Below are 18,037 nucleotides of genomic sequence, written 5' to 3'. Positions count from 1 at the left end.
ACACAAACACCTGCTGACAGGTCGCATCAGTGGACATGCACAGTCAGACAGTCGGGGGTCAGGGGACACTAGAGGCAAGTCGAGGAACCCGTGTGAGTTCCGTTAATGGAAGATGAAGCTGGAAAGATTTGCCCAAACCTGCTTTTGAATCCATGATTCTTAAAGGCCCAAAAACAACAGCTTCTATAGAAGACTCATATAGAAGACTACATGCCCCCTGTATAAGCTTTCAGACTATTAGTGTTCATATTTAATGAGGGGAGGTCGAACGTTGGGTTTATTTCAACAAGCGCCGGTTGTCCTAACATATTCTGAACCTTCCACTTCCACTAACTGGCCACTTTATCAGAAACACCTACCTTCTATGTCCACTGACTGGTCACTTAGTTAAAAACACCTACCTTCTACTTCCACTCACTGGCCACTTTATCAGAAACACCTACCTTCTATGTCCACTGACTGGTCACTTAGTTAAAAACACCTACCTTCTACTTCCACTCACTGGCCACTTTATCAGAAACATCTACCTTATACTTCCACTCACTGGCCACTTTATAAGAAACACCTACCTTCTATGTCCACTGACTGGTCACTTAATTAAAAACACCTACCTTGTACTACCACTCACTGGCCAAATTATTAGAAACACACATCGTCTGCTACCACCCACTGGCCACTTTATCAGAAACACCTATCTTCTACTTCCACTCACTGGCCACTTTATTAGAAACACCTACCTTCCACTATCACTAACTGGCCACTTTATGAGAAACACCCACCTTCTACTTCCACTAACTGGCCACTTTATTAGAAACACCAACCTTCTACATCTACTCCCTGGCCACTTTATTAGAAACACCAACCTCCTACATCCACTCCCTGGTCACTTTATTAGAAACACATACCTTGTACTACCACAGACTGGCCACTTTATTAGAAACACCTGTCTTCTACTTCCACTCCCTGGCCACTTTATTAGAAACACCTACCTTCCACTATCACTAACTGGCCACTTTATGAGAAACACCCACCTTCTACTTCCACTCCCTGGCCACTTTATCAGAAACATAGCTTGAGTGATTTATGAATCTACTACCTTCGAGAACTGACAGTTCACTCCCTGCCTAATATATCTCTAGACAGATACCACTGTAGATGAAGATAATCAATGTTTTTTCACATTCTGTAGTTTACTGGTACTAATGTTTTGGCTGTTGGTTTTATCTAAACTGCTGAGAAACACCTCCTGAAAAGTGCAGAACATGAACTTAGTGATTTGACTGGAAATGAAGGGTGTCCTGATTTTTGAGTGTGTGTGTGAGACTTGAAGAGCATTAGACTTTGGTGAAGTGTCCAGAAGTGCATGCAGAGGGTTAAGCTGGACCAGGCCAGGTTCAGAGGGTGGAGATGGTGGTGGTTACTGAGCTCCACACGAGAAGACCTGAAGATTAGAAGGGGTTTAGCTGAGCAACAGTACTCAGACTCAGACTGCCATGCTGTGGATTGTGAGAGTAGTGGTGCTTCGTCACAGCGGCAGGCTGGACAGCGCATTCTGGACTGGGCAGATTAAGACCTACCAGGCCTCTGGCAAGAGAGAGAGAGAGAGAGAGACAGGGAGAGAGAGACAGAGAGAGAGAGACAGGGAGCAGTACGTACATTGCCTCCATGAGGAGAATGCGTCAGATTATCCTTGGATCCACACTTTGACTGAATGTGACTGAGGTCCAGCTTCTTGTTTAAAATTTGAATCTAGAAAAATACAGAGACACGCCCTTCTTTTAATGAGGATGGAAACACACACACACACACACACACACACACACACACAAATGCACATGGTGTCTATGTATCAGTGATACACAGTAGTGCTCTAAATGGCCACAGTCTTAAAAATAAAGGTCCTACAAAGGGTTCTACTGACTGATGCCACTGAAGAACCTCTTCTGTTTCCATAAAGAAGCAGGTTTGTAACCTGGATGATGAGAGCATGACGTAAAGGTTCTTCACATTCTCATCTTTATTACAGTAATAGTTCTTCACAGAACCAAAAAAAAAAAAACAATCCCAAAGAACCTTTTGTAGCACCTTCGTTTTTAGGAGTGTAGATGGACAACAGCACACACATGGCAGTGGGAAGAAGAAGGTGCTACGGACGGAGAGGTGTGGTGTTGGAGTGGTGCTTGCTTTCTTTTTACAGTACCTTACGTTCTAGATACTGACTGGGTCAGTGTGAAGTACAATGCTGGAGCTTCAAGCCTGTTTAGCTAAACTACAGTGAAATGCCGTACTGGTCCGTCATTATTAGAGGTGTGATGAATGTAAGTAGCCAGACAGGCCATTACAGGGAACGGCAAGAATTAAACTGGGGTAAATATGGAGTACAAGGATGATTTACTGGATATAGACTTTTAGAGTTTAGAGATCCTGCCGTGAGGATAATTCCTAGCAGGAATGTATATGTATATGGCTTTGTATACATATTCAATATCTTTATTTATCTTATATGTATGTAATTATTTAGCTATGGTCTATATACACAGTCAGTCAGAATCAGAATATTAGGACCAGCCCTGGTTTGGAATTGACAGAGCCCAGGACGTCATAGATGCCACATGACGCCAGGGTTTGCTGCACATATTAATAAGCGAGCACTCCAGTCAGTGGTTGCAGAGTGCAAAATGATCATCATGGGCAAAAGATTTGACCCACGGTACTCTAGTATTATTTTTTTGCAATGATGACCATTTTGGACTCTACTACAACTGACTGGAGTGCTCGCTTGTGCTGGCATCTCTGATACCCTGGGCTGAGTCAATCCCAAAGGTGGAAGCATATAGGAAACCACTAACTACAGCTGCCGATGTTCTAGACCCGCCCTGGCAAAGGTGTACCAAGAATGGACACAGTGGGTGCCTCCCAGCGGCATAATGGGCCACTGAGGCCAGAGGGGAACGACGACTGAGGCGAGCGGTACAGAACAACTGACGGTGCTAAACTCTATGATGAACATATTCCCTCACCTAATACATACAACTTTCACACACTGGTGGAACGTTTAATCAAACATCTACAATTTCATATCCTGACCAGGCAAAGGGAAAGTGTTACAGAGCGCTGAGGGCAGTGGTGGCTAGGCAGTTAGAGCCCAGGGCTATTGATAACAGGGTTGTGGGTTTGAAACCCGGGCTCAGCAAGCTGCCCCTGTTGGGCCCTTGAGCAAGGCCCTTTACCCTCTCTGCTCCCTGGGCGCTGGAGTTGGCTGCCCACCGCTCTGGGTGTGTGTGTACTCACTGCCCCTAGTTCACTAGTGTGTGTGTGTGTGTTCACTACCACAGATGGGTAACGCAGAAGGTACATAGTACAATGACAAATACAAAAAACAAGTACCTTCCTGCAGGATTCTCTAATCCAACTCAATCATTTAACCAAGCTCTTCTGAACGCTGACATGCGTCCGCTGGAAACTTTCTATAGATGATTGCATCATCGCTCAGTGTCTTCTTCTGGTCCATCATGCTCCCCTTCTCTAAAGACCCAGATCTATAAAACAGCTCCTGTTTTTAGCGTTTTTGTTAAACGACGTCAGGAGCTGAAGCTGGTGACTATAGATGCCGCTATAGATGACTCTCTAAGTGTTTAGGCTCAGTTCCTGAAGAAGATGTGATGTTCAGCCAGCCATACATGCTCTCAGCCAGCCGCCTTCTGGTCCTTTATCTCTTATAAAATCACTTAAAAGTGAGTTCTGCTCAAACTGGCAGAGTTCATTGCTAATATTCATAGACGTCTGCAAACACAAGACATGAACTTACGAAAGGTCAGACACATTTATCCTCCCGTTAAAAGTTTCAGGACTGAAAATTAAAGCAAAGTTCAGCAGAAAATCAAATTTAGCCTTTTAGACTGTTCTCTTTAACAACAGCAGCTGGCCTGATGCCTGAATTCTGTCTATTTAGGGTTTAGGGTTATTTAGGGTTAACATCTGGACCTGGTTTCAAACAAGTATAGATGTAGGTATACAGTTTCAGACGTTCATGTTCGTCAGACTTCAAAACTTAACTAACATGCCGTGATGCAAATGGACCAATCTGTCGATGTTGCAATACGCTATATATATATATATATATATATATATATATATATATATATATATATATATATATATATATATATATACACATATTCATCTCATTCTCTGTCTATACCATGTCTTCCATTTCATATGAAATCCAATATTATTTGCATTTCAATGTACTTCATTATCAAAGGCATAATAACTGTACATATTATTATTATAGTTATTACATTTATTATATTATTATGATTTAATAATGTCTATTATCCCCCTTAAACAGCCTATGGTTCGCTGGTGGGCCAAAAGTATTATTACAAACGAATTCTATTACGACAGAACAGCTCCACTAGTTTGTACAGAAGTCCCTGCAGTTACTGAATAATACACCTTGAGTTAATAATGTGTGTAATAAGCCTTTCTGCGTTAAGGGGTTAAGTAGAGTTCTGTGGATTCTCTGATAGATCCTGTATTTGAAAATGATCTACAGTGTTAACTAGGTGTCAGGCACTTGGTATTGCGCCCTCCCCAGGATGATCCCGAGCCGCCACTGACAGGCCCAAATAAGGACTTCCTGTTTTTTGAGTTGATTCATGTTTATTTGTGTTCGGATCATGTTGCATCATTTGTGCTGATTCATGGTTCATGTGTTGCACCTGGGACTGGGGGTACTTCAACCCCTTGATTCTCGGTTGAGAATTGACTTATTTGGAATCTCTAGGACGCCCTGAGGTTCCTCACGCGTTACCGGCATGTTCAGGTCAGCTCTAGCTCACGACTCTCGTTCAGGAGTAGGTCTCCCATCAATGCTCGCTTCCTATCCAGGTTTCCATGCAATCTATGTTCAAGCAAGGTGATCCACATTCACGGCAGCACGCTGCATATTCAGGTCGGTTAGGTCGGCCTTGCCGTTTGGCTGGTTCCCCAGCTACCCCTCTTTTGTTTATTAATTAGAGCGTGGCTCTAGCCTCTGTTTACGTTAACGCCCCTTCGCCCAGGCTCTGCCTGTAGGGTTTAAGTTTTGGTTGTCACGTTCAGGTTCTGTTACTTGTTTTACCCCTAGTTGCTGCTCACGTTTTTCATACCCCTTTTGTTTGTGCTTGTTTTGGTTAATAAACCCTCTTGCTTTGACCTCCATCTCTGCGAGTGTTCATCCCTCTTGGTCTGGCCATACACACCATGACACTAGGCCTCTAGCTGCATTACTTGGGAATACAGCTTCACATCATAAATGGATGTAAATGGAACATGTGGCCATCAAATCATTCATTACTTTCATAAAACATCTCATCATTTGCCAAAAGATCAGTGCAGGTAGCCTTTAAATAAAGTGTCACCATCTTTTTCAGTAGTTCTGAGAACGAATAACAGAAGTGGAGGTTCACACCAAGGTAAACCCACCAATGGAAAGAGCATTGAACCATCCACCATCCTCACATACACACACACATACACATGCACAGTTAGACACACAGCCTGGCCACGGCCGGCAGACGCCCAGTCGCTCAGCCCGGAGTGTATATGCCGTGCCTGGTGTCACAGCTGATTAGGGCGTGTGTGTGTGTGAGCTCTGCTCCACAGAGACACTTCCAGTCAGGCAGGGGTGAGTGCGTATTTTGGGCCAGACAGCTCGAGACTGCTGGAGGAGTTATGTAACTTCCTGCTTACCCCTAAGAGCTCCTGTCCCACCATGACCCTCACCCCAGACTGAGGACAGAACAGAGCTGCTACTAGTCCCGCTAGCAATGCTCCCGACTCTAGGAGGGTAAGGACTTATCACATGTCTCCGCCGCCACACCAGCTAACAGGCGTCTGTGCCGGCCAACATCCCTTTAAATGTGATGTTGGGGGGAGAGAGCGCCTAGGTAGAACTGCCTACCTGAAAAGAGCCAATTGTGCTCTTTCTGACTCTGGCTGCTGATGGCAAAGCCGGGTTACAGTGGCAACACATTGGACCGCTGAGCCACTCAGAGCCCTTAATGAATGCAGTTCTGCTGGTGGCTAGTGTGTGGAGTGTGCGTGCAGTATGCTAGTGTGTGGTTTGGGACACAACCCCGCTAAAATAAATATGGGCAGGTCGGCATGGAAACTCACCCATGATAAGGCGGGCAGATGTGGATGAATGCATTCAGCTACTTTAATTTGCCCCCATTGCTGACACAAACGTGCAAATGCACACACACACAGCTTGTCTGGGCTGTAGAGATACCATGTAGTAGTTGGTACCATGGTAGTTGATACCATGCCTAATGCCAGGTGTGGACTAGAGGGGTATAAAGTCCCCCAGCAGCATTGAGCTGTGGAGCAGTGGAATGATGGATGGTTGGTGCTCCACCAAGTACTTTTGGGATGAGTTGGGTAGTGCTTATCCAACTTCCTGAAATCAAAATTTTACAGCAGTGCTCCTCCAAAACCTAATAAAAAGCTAAATGAGCAGGTGTCCCAATACTTTTGTCCATTGATAGTTAGGCCTTACAGAAAGTTTTCAAGTGTCATTTTTAAATGACAAGGTGTCCCCAAACATTTGGTGTGTAGTACGTTTTACATAACCAAGCCGGTTCATGCTCTGCTGACTCCAACACACAATTCAATCCACCCAGTCCAGCACACCACCGCTAGCTCCGCCTCTCCATATCTGTGCTCAGTCAACAGGCTGCATCAGCACACACTCTGTAGCACTGGAGAACCTGCCGTTCTCCAGCCGAGGGCCTCTGGCTCTCAAACAGCCTTAGTGTAATTTGTGTTGTGCGTGAGTGTGATCGTTTTCTCTGCACTGCTGCACAAGAGCCAGATGACCCCCCTATGAGCTAGACATAAACATGTCACCCCCGTCACATGGCCTGCAGTCAGCCTGTTACACTGCGCCCATGTGAGCAGATCTCCACTGACACAGCGCTGTGTGTGTGTCAGAACGTCTCAGAGTGTTCAGAACCAGCAGAGCCAGTCCACGTTTACTCCATACGGAAAAGTCTATGAGGAAAAAAGGAGTGCACCATATGTCCAAATGTTTGTGGACACCCCTTCTAATGAATGCATTCAGCTACTTTAAGTTGCACCCATTGCTGCTGACACAGATGTGCAAATGCACACACACAGCTTGTCTAGTCCCAGTAGAGAAGTACCGCCAATAGAATAGGACTCTCTGGAGCAGATGAACATAAACCCATTGGCACCATGCTGCCTAATGCCAGGCGTGGGCTAGTAGAGGGATATAAAGCCCCCCAGCATTGAGCTGTGGAGCAGTGGAAGAACTGTGTTCTCTGGAATGATGGATGGTGGAGCTCCATCCAGTACTTTTGAGTGAAGAGTTGGGGGAGATGAGGTGGGGTGGTGCTCATCCAACATCCTGACCTCACTAAAGCTCTTGTTGCTGAATGCAATCAAATTCTCACAGCAATTCCCCTGCAAAATCTAGTAGAAAGCCATCTTCCATGGACAGTAGAGACAACTTCTCCAACAAAAGCAGAATAAACTCTTTTTAATAGCCTTGATTTTCTGAAAAAACAATGAATACTCTTAAAAATAAAAGCTCTATAAAGGGTTATTTCTTGATGCCACAGGCAAACCAATTTGGCTCCATAAAGAAGTTTAAAGAAGTGGATGTAAAGGTTCTTCACAATCACATGAGTGGAAACTGTACTCTGTGGATCCAACCTGGTTCTTCCATGGCATCGCTAAAATGACCCTTTTTGTGGCACATTTATTTTTAAGAGACATACAGTGCATCCAGTCAGTGGTTCAGCTCCTCTGTGGTTGAAGCCTCTGACTCTAGCTCATACAGTTTGTGGATCCCTGTTATAGTGGAGGCTCTAGAGGAGAACTGAAGCTCCACTTTGCTGCTTCTTTTGTTAGAAGCTGCAATTGTAGATCCTATCCGAGTAACTAACAGTAGCTCATGAGCAGCCGAGCTTCAGCCTGCACTACCATGGACAGCTCACAATGTCAAACTGCATTACACAAGAACTGGTATTTTGTGCTCCTGGGCTCCCCCTACAGTTCAGGAGTGTAATTCACTTTTAGTCCACTGCAGTAAATACAAATCACGCTTTGAGACAGCTGTACACATGCATTTCTGGACAAGCTGAAAGCTCCAGAAGCTTGATCTGAAGATAGAGCAGCATGTGGGCTGAGGCAGTAGAGTAATACTACAGGATTTTACACTAATATGACTCTATGGGTTACGCAGCGTTACACAACAGCAGTTCTGGAGAGAGGTTCTCCTCCTGCAGCTCCACCACCAAACCTCCATAGTGCAGTAGCAGCAGCGCTCCGGCCCGGAGTGGGACAACTAATACATAATGATACATAATGTCTTAACAGTGTTGAAATATGTGTTTTGTTATTGAAATTAATATATATCTGTAATTAAATGATATACATATACTAGTATAGAGAGAGAGAGAGATAGAGAGAGACAGAGAGTCCGTTGTTGTTAGTCTTCGAAATTGCCTTTATGTAGAAAGACACATTCTTAATTAGCATCCTAATCCTGTCTTTAAAACCAGACTTTACAAGATTAGAGACGTCTCCTGAACCCGCTGTATAAAACCATAAATCAGGACACAGAGGAAGGACACATGGGGACACAAGGAAACATCAGTGGTTGGAAAAACAGCCAAGGACAAAAAGGACAAGACAGGACAGGAAGAACACAGGAACTATCAACCTGTCCTGGGAAAAAGTAGGGGTGTGTTAGAGAGATGTAGATTGAGGACAAGACCTGTCTAATTTCCTGGGAAATGTTAAAGAGCCCATATTCCATATATAACAGTTATCTATATCATTTGTTTCAATTTATGCACAAAAGGGCTAATCTTTTGTCAGTATTCAGTACTAGAGTCAGTACCAGAGTGAACACTAGAGTAAGCACAACAGTCAGTACTAGAGTCAGTACTACAGTCTGAACTGCACTCAGTATTATAGTCAATACTAGTCTGTACTAGTATACTAGTATTGTTTTTAGTACTACAGTCAGTACTAGAGTCAGCACTGCAGTCAGTGCTATAGTCAGTAATACAGTCTGTACTACAGTCTGTTCTGCAGTCAGAATTGGAACCAGTACTACAGTACATACTATAGTCATGACTAGTCTGCATTGTGCTCAGCTCACTGTAATCAGTACTACAGTCAGTACTGTAGTCAGTAGTAGAGTCTGTACTGCAGTCAGTACTACAGTACATACTATAGTCAGTACTCATCTGTATTGCAGTTAGCATTGTAATCAGTACCAGGGCAAACATTTACAGTGTTTATATGGTACAGCAATTTATTATATATATTTTTGGTGATATGGGCCCTTTAACCATTAATGATATAGACCACAGTACATTCACAATCCCTGAGGCACTCAAACACACCCTGCAAGATCAGGAATCTATCCGGGGTTAGAAACACACACACACACACACACACACACACACACACAGCAACCAGAGGGCAGGGCATTAGTGGTTAGACTTGCCTGGCCTCCTTTGGGCTGGTATTTGATGTTATCAGTGGAGCCAATCTTGGACCTGACGTTCTTGAGGTCAGGCAGCGGCTGGTTGAGGATGCGCAGCTGCTTGGGCGTGGTTGCGGGCGATTTCGGGGGGGTGCGGATGATAGCCACCTTCTTCTCCTGAGACAGCAGGCTGAGGGATTTGGGGGTGCCCGGGGTGCGGGGGGTGCCCGGGGTGCGGCAGGAGTAGCTCGGTGGAGTCCCAGGGGTGATGGCCGTGGAGCCGGGGGTACGGGGTGTAGAGGTACCGCTACGGGCCGAACGGGACCGGACTGACTCGGTACCTGCAGGTATGTAGGTCATCAAAGTTACGAGGGTGCAGTTAAAATGAAATAAAACGGGTTAAAATATCAATCAAAAACATAAGAGTGAAACAGACAGGAATGCAGTGATGGTGGATGTAAACACTGGCACACCGCGATGCTCTTCACTATCTTACACCCTGCGAACAGTCAATTTTCTCGCCTTCTGTCTGATTCGTTTAAACAGCAGCGCTGCTTGTGAATATCTCTACGCTGATGGGTGCGGTGGTCTCGAAATGAGGGGTGTTCAGGCCCATTTCTTGGCAATGGAAAACACAGGAGCTCCACTGACTGAAAACAAGCTGGACAGACGTTTGTCAGCAGTCAGACGTTCGTTGCTATCTTGGCAGTGAATTGTCAACACAGGTGCGTGTAGCCCCCCACGCTTTACACCACTGAAATAGCAACCCGCCAAAGTCAGTCTGACCGCACCTGGCTCTTAAAGGGAATGGCGAGAGACACGCTGATTGGTTTATTACTGCACATTACGCCCCCAAAATTAAGAGACTTAGTACATGACCTGTGTGAGTTTTGAGCCGAGCAAGTGAGACACACTGACACGCCCCCTAAATCAAGCTGCATGGTGCAATATTTTTAAATATACATTTTATTATTATCATTGTTATTATTATTATGATGTTATTATTATTAAGTTATTAATATTATTAAGTTATTAATATTATTAGTTTTAAAAAGCTCAAATTTGTAATTAACAAAGTTAATTAACTAAGTTATTTCATAAACAAACTAAATGTATGATAAATAATCACAATATATGATATGACATTTTTGTTTTTTTGTTCACATCGAAATACTAAACACTCATAAAAGTCCTGTCAGGTTTGTCAAGATAAATAATATTGATATTTAAATCTACACTGTATAAATTATTCTTAAAAAAAACATGAGAAAAATGCAAAAGAGACAGGAAATAAATAAATAAATAAAAAAAAAATAATAATGATGATGATGATGATAATAATAATAATAATGTGCTTTTTTTACAGTACAGTTTCTTTGTTTTGTTTTTTTGGTTGAATGTAATATATTGGAAAACTATAATGCATCATAATCTTTGTAAATGTAAATGCCACACTCTACATTTACTTTTTTTTTTTTTTTTTTTTTTACAATATATTAATTTTAGTAAATAAACAGCCACAGGAAACGTGTATAATATTATTGATATAATTATTATACCAGTACATAATACTGATTATATCAAACCTGTACATTTAAATTGCTTAACTGCTTTAAACCAGTGCAGTGTTGTACATAGAGAGTGTGTATAATGTGTATATACTATATGTATAGTATAATTAATATGTAAATATTCAGTATTCCTATTTTGTATTTTGTTTCTACTACTGTGAGAGGCGATGCACCTAAATAATTCACTCACCTTTACACCTGTGATTTGATTTGTTTTACTTACAGAAATCAATACATGTAACCTGGCCAGGGGTTTCCAAACTTTTGCACATGCTGTAAATTTCCTGCATATGCTGTATTTTTTCAGACATGTGGCTCATAAACTGTGTGTTTAGGCTTGTGTGGTATTTCTAAACATAACACTGGAAATCGGCACACAGGGCTTAGTGCATCAGGCCCAGGCCCAGTGTGTTTACAGCTCTCTCGAATGTACACGGCGACTGTTTACTCCAAACCTCAGCTTTTCCTCGAGAGCGTGATCGCGGCTGCAGCGTTTCCACAGTGAACTCACAGTCCAGACAATGATCAAATACAGAAACCAAACGGAAAACGTACAGAAAACGAAGCCAACAGAAGTGAACACACAAAGCATGAAACACCACTCTACCCCCTAGTGGTGAGGGATGGCAAGGCAGGTGGGATGGAGGGGGGCTGGGTAAAACGGGTGGTCTAACCTGTCATGCTGGGGGACCTGCCTGTCCTGTGCTCCGCTCTGACCTCAGTGCGGAAAGCTATAGGAGAGGAGAGGACGCAGGGCAGCGGGGAAGGGAGAGCCAAAAACAGGGGTTAGGAATACTGTGGGACAGTCTCTTTAATGCAACCTATAAACCTAGACAACAGCTTAGCAACCTAACACCCTAGCAACCGCCTAGCAGCACCATATCAACAAAAAACTATACCATAGTAACTCCTTTGAACAGCCTACCATCACCTTGGTGACCGCATAGCACCACCAACAACCCATTACCATAGCAATGACTTAGCAACAACTTGGCAACAACCTGTTACCTTAGCAACCGCCTAGCAACACCTTAGCAACTGCTCAGAAACATCTTAGCAACAGCCCATTACCATAGCAATGACCAAGCAACATCTTAGCAACAATCTGTCACCTTAGCAATTGCCTAGCAAAACCTTAGCAACAAAATCTTAGCAATCACGCACCAACACCTCAGCAACCACCGACCAACTTAGCAAGAACCCATTACCAACTGCATAGCAACATTTTAGGCAACAACCTATTACCATAGCAACTACCTAGCAGCAACCTGTTACCTTAGCAACCATTTACCAAAGCCTTAGCAACCACCTAGCAACACCTAATCAACATCTTAGCAACAACCCATTTTCTTAGAGCTCACCCACCAACACCTCAGCAACACCACGCTTTACCCACACCTTAGTAATGACCATTACAATAACTATAACTCATAGCGACATTTTAGCAACAACCCATTATCATAGCAACTGCCTAACAACACCTTAGCAACAACCTGATACTTTAGCATCGGCTTACCAATGACTTAGCAACCGCTCAGCAACACCTTAGCAACTGCATAGCAACATCTTAGCAACAATCAGTTACCTTGGCAATCAACCACTAAAACCAAGGCAACCACCAACCCACACCTTAGCAGCAACCTTTTACCTCAGCAGTCACCCACCAACACCTCAGCAACCACCTATGCATACCTTAGCAACTGCATAGCAACATCTTAGCAAAAACCCATTACCATAGCAACTGCCTACTGACATCAATCTTTTTCTATTGGCCTATTCATCATGACTTTCTGACACAATGTAAAAAAACACCTTCTAGATTCACAACAAGTAAAGAGGGAAAGATGTGAAAACTGGGGAAGCAGTGTTTGGGCTTTGGCCTTTATTCCTTCCCTCCATTATTCCTTCAGTTTTACACAAAGGTTTCTAAGATGAACAGTAAGGTGTGACCTCTATCTGCTGGTCATTTGTATTAGAAGCATTCTGAAAGCTATATGTCCCAAAAGTCTGTCTGGAGGTCAATAACATTTACACCCATCAGCCATAACATTAGCACCTCCTGCCTAAGGAACCTGGAGGCATGGACTCCACAAGACCTCTGAAGATGTCCAGTGCTATCTGGAACCACCATGATGTTAGCAACAGATCCTTTAAGTCCTGTACGTTTTTAGGTGGGACCTCCATGGATTGCATCAATGAGACCTAGGTGCCCATGACCCTGTTGCAGGTTCACTGATCGTCCTTTCTTAGACCACTTTTGGTAGGTACTGGCTACGGGATACCAGGAAGACCCCACAACACCTGCCTGATGTTTTGGAGATGTTCTGACCCAGTCACTCGTCTAGAACATCACAAAATAGTGTAAAAGTGTCTCAAATTCCTGCTTTAACACCAACATCGGCTTCAACAACAGACTGTCCACTTACTACCTAATATATCCACCCCTGGACAGATGATCCCACTGTAGATGAAGATAATCACTAATATTATGGCTAATCAGTGTATTTCCTTTATTACTGCACATACCCTTAATGATGTCAAACAAGGCAATGCTTGCAAATGCTCATACAGTGGGGATCTGACCTTCATACCTAATACCTGAAGGGTCCAGAGTGTGAGTGTGTGTGTCTTACATGTGGGCCTGCGAGGTGCTGTGGATCCAGAGCTGGTGATGGAAGTGGAGCTCTCCTCTTGCTCGCCGTGAGAGCGGCGGGTCAGGATGGACGCTGGCCGGGGCAGAGATGACCTCTTCTCCGGGCTCCGTGAACCTCCGTCCTGCGCCAGACGAAAGCAGCAGCAAGTCACCGATGGGCTTATGCTCCGACCACAACGCATAAGCACACTGCTGACCACAGCAATCACACAGCCTCACTCTAAACCAGTTCAAGATGGATGTGTGGACTTGCTTAAACTGCACACTGCACTCCTGCACCTTTGGAAAGGGCCTCTGTTTATAAAGACTGCCATTCGAGCTGCTATTACAGAGAAGTAAACGCTGCATTGAGAAATCTGTTCCTTCACCCTCTTCCAAATTTCCAGAGCAGACACTGCACATGAGCAATCAAGCTAAATGCCTGGTTCTCATCATCCACGAATAACGGTTTTAGCATTAGATCCGTAATCCTGAGTTCACTGTTTGTAGTTTCCCCTTAAATACAGATGTTTAGATCATTCATAGACCATTCATACATACCCACAGATCATTAGCCACCCATATATACATATGAATGGTCTAAACATATATATACATATATACAGTACTGAGCCCACATAATTAAGGGACGCACAATGATCTGCAAATCAGCCTTTACATCTAAATCTTAATCAGATGCTTAAATTTGACTGTTCGCGCAATCCGGCTCTTCTTATTTACTCTGAAGAGCAGACTTTTAGATGAACATACTAAAATGAATACACTAAATGTGTGATGGGTTTACTACCGCTGTTGCTAGGGATGAACCAAATTTGACTATATATATATATATATATATATATATATATTTATATAAACTATTATATTAGTTTCCTGACCAGCGGGAAGCCACCCGCTGAGGTCCCCTCTACCTGCGTCAAACCAGCTGCCACCTACCAGTCCAACCAGCAGGCCCCTCACCCACCACCACCCATAGCAGACCAGCGTGTGCACCCTCCTACCACTGCTACCTGTTTAATGACCATGTTAAAACCTAAATGGACTCTTAACTATCTGCCACTATTAATATCACCACTATTAACTATCTGTTGTATCTGGTTTGGTCATTTTTATCAATAATATATAAATAGTTCTGATCAGAGGAGGACGGGTCGGGTCCCCCTTGTGAGTCTTGGTTCCTCCCAAGGTTTCTTCCTCCAGCTCTGAGGGAGGTTTTCCTTGCCACTGTCGCCGTTGGGGCTCAATGGGGGTCTTTGATCCTTCATGTCTTTTACTAATTACTAATTATGTAAAGCTGCTTTGTGACGACAACAGTTGTAAAAAGCTATACAAATAAATCTGATTTGACTTGACTTGACTATGTTATATTACACTATTTTATATACTATTGTTGTCATGCAAAAACTTTGTATGTCCAAATGGCAACTTTAGCATTTTGGAGCATTTCTATTGGTTCATTCATCAAAAAATTTGAATACAACAGCTGCCAGATTCAAACTGTGTCAAAAAGTGAAGACCAGCAAACTTGGAGATACCAGGTTTTTGCGTGACAGTGATAAAATACAACCATTTAAAATTTTAAATCAGTGTTTTCAAAAACTAAAACCCATTTAATTGCAGATGTATAATGACATAAATTAACTGGACTATACTCCTCCTGGTCGTCTTTTAAATAAGTAATAAACTCTAGGCAGAAAAGTTATTTGTTATACTGAACTATTATGGGGTTCAGTATCGTAACAGTAGTGGAAAATGTCTTGGTGCGACTGTTCCTAAAGAAACCATTTAGAAGAGAATTTCATTGTATTTGAAGATGTAGAATCACTGCATTTACTAAATAAGCCCTGAAGAACCTTCTTTATTTATTTATTTATTTTAATAGTCAATTACTCAACCCATTTATTAGTGTTTTCCCATTCACACACTGGGAGGGTGACATAAGGCCTGACACATGCCTCCTCCAGCACTTCTGAGAGATATTCGCTGTGGAGATTTTTAGTTTATTCAGTTGAAAACTATGCAAATACAAATCATCTGTGATGTAAACACCGACCAAACACTTCCTTTTGCCACACTCCATCTATTATAAATAAAGAGCTTTCAACAACCAAATTCATCAACAACCACTTAATGTTCTACTGGCTCCATAATGGAGCACAGTGCTTGGTCCCCGATGATTGCCACTTGCAATGTAATTAGTTGAGGGTTGCTCTCATAGCAGCTTTAACAGTTCACAGAAATCCAAGCATTTTACATCAATTTCAGATGCAAACTAAATAAAAGCTGATTGCCCTGGTTGATAACTCTGAGAGATTACACTTTTGCTCACGGTTCAAAAGCTAAGAAAAAAGCTGAATATGTGAAAATGAAACCATCAAAACTGCATAAACTAACAAACAAAATATGGCTCATTCCTCATGCTTTGGTTATGTTATGTTATGTTAACAAATATTTTTATAAAGGAAACTCTGCTGCATATGTATCATCAGTAATACATGGTTCATTAAGTCAGTTCATCAAGTAAATTATATTTATCATTCAAAACAGGTCAATTTTAATAAAGAAAATCATTTTACATTTACATTTATGGCATTTAGCTGACGCTCTTATCCAGAGTGACTTACAAGGTAACTCGTATCACAGAGGAGGGCCAATGTAGTGTTGGGAGTCTTGCCCAAGCCCTTGCCCTTATTGGTGTAGCGCAGCATAGTCACCCAGACTGGGAATCGAACCCCAGTCTCCCACGTGGTGAGGTAGCTCACTAGCAGGTAGTGGTGTTCTCTGTTGCGCCACACCAACCATATTTTATAATTTCTTAGTGGTTTAAAATTACACAAAAGCCTGAGAGAAAAGAAACCTGTGTTTTATATATAAATATATGCTAAAATATACAAATAATACAAAATAAATAAAAATACTGTACACCTGATTCCATTTTGTTCAATAATAGAATATACAGAATACAAGTTGATCAACATACAGCCAGGATATCTGGTTTTGATAACAAAATAACACAAATAATAACATGAAATATACTTGGTTATTATTGTTATATTATGTATAGTGTACTGTATGCTGCTCTTCTGTAAACTATGGAAAATATGGAAAATGTGGAAAGGAAGTTTGGGTTGCTAGTGACAAAAGGTGTGCATTTAAAGTGATAGTTCAGCAAAAATGTGAAAATCTAGTTAACCAGTCAAGATGTTTTGGAAGTCTGAAGTCTGGTCCTTTAGTTTTACACTGGAGCTAGAAGGTAAAAAGTACTGGAAGTTCAAACCCCACCAATTAGCATCATAATCACATTATATTTATGCCATTGATCAACAGGGGACATGTGGGATGGATTACTCTACTAATTGATAGGTTATGTATTTTTACATTAGCTACAATACAGTGCCAACGAAATTGGATTTTTTTTTGGCAAACTATCACTTTAAGGGTTAAACTGAGTTAAACTGAGTTAAACTGAGTTGATCTTGGCCCTTTCTTACCTTGCCTAAATGCCTGTTAAGTGAGGGCGAGTCTTGTGGGCCTGCAGAGGAGGGGCGGGGCTCACTGCAATCCATCCCCACCAGCGGGCTCTTTTTAATGAGGGAGCCGGCAGAGTTGGGGCGGGGAGGAAGGAGAGCCGACGCCCGCATTTTAGAGGTGGGTATCTTTGTTAGTGATGTTGGGCTGGGGGTCTGTGATGAGTGATGATGACGATGATCAAGGAGGAAGATGCATGGTTTGTTTATGCAAAAAAACAAAAAATAAATCAGAACAAAACAGGTTAAAACAAGCTAATCAGGCAAAATAAGGCAAAACACAGTGAAACCCATGGAAAAGAAATCAACATGATGTGAAACACTACTGTATCTGGATGCACAACATCTACTGGATGTACTGGAGCGAACGAGTAACAGTATCTAACTCTATTCAGTGAAATGCGGCTCAGTTCGATGTCATTTTCAGCTCTCCTGATTAAAGAAACTCATTCTGTGGATTAAGGGGGGATTTACAAACATTGCAAAATTGCTCAAGGTGCGGCCGTGCCGTGCTGTGTCGTGCCATCTGCTGGTTTTAGCAGCGAGGTGGGCAGGAATAAGCAGCGTACGGAGCGTGGCATTTGGAGCAAAGCATGAGTAAATTTGCATTTGCAGAAAATAACAGCAATTATGTGAACAAGTAAGTCTAACTGGAAAAGCTGGGGGTCTTTAATGCCAGTGAGGGCAGAGCAGAGTAAATACCACAGCTGTGCTAACACACACACACACACACACACACATACACTAAGAAAAGCAGGCAGAAGAGAGCATGTCTATG

General features: G+C 42.6%; 1 protein-coding gene across 13 annotated transcripts in view; it reads right to left on the bottom strand.

The window, feature by feature from the left end:
• The window catches only part of map2 (microtubule-associated protein 2), a 182,557-nt gene that overhangs the window by 9,832 nt on the left and 154,688 nt on the right, over positions 1-18,037 (bottom strand). For all 13 annotated transcript variants that reach the window (XM_072685422.1, XM_072685427.1, XM_072685426.1 and 10 more), the window contains 3 exons: positions 13,713-13,854; positions 11,754-11,810; positions 9,530-9,849 (listed from right to left, as the gene is read on the bottom strand). In XM_072685422.1, coding sequence (XP_072541523.1) covers positions 9,530-9,849; positions 11,754-11,810; positions 13,713-13,854 — 519 coding nt within the window. The remainder of the gene's footprint in view (positions 1-9,529; positions 9,850-11,753; positions 11,811-13,712; positions 13,855-18,037) is intronic.

Source organism: Salminus brasiliensis, chromosome 8 (assembly GCF_030463535.1).
Source record: "Salminus brasiliensis chromosome 8, fSalBra1.hap2, whole genome shotgun sequence".
NCBI classification, from domain to species: Eukaryota; Metazoa; Chordata; class Actinopteri; order Characiformes; family Bryconidae; genus Salminus; species Salminus brasiliensis.
This window is presented reverse-complemented; position numbering and strand designations above follow the sequence as displayed.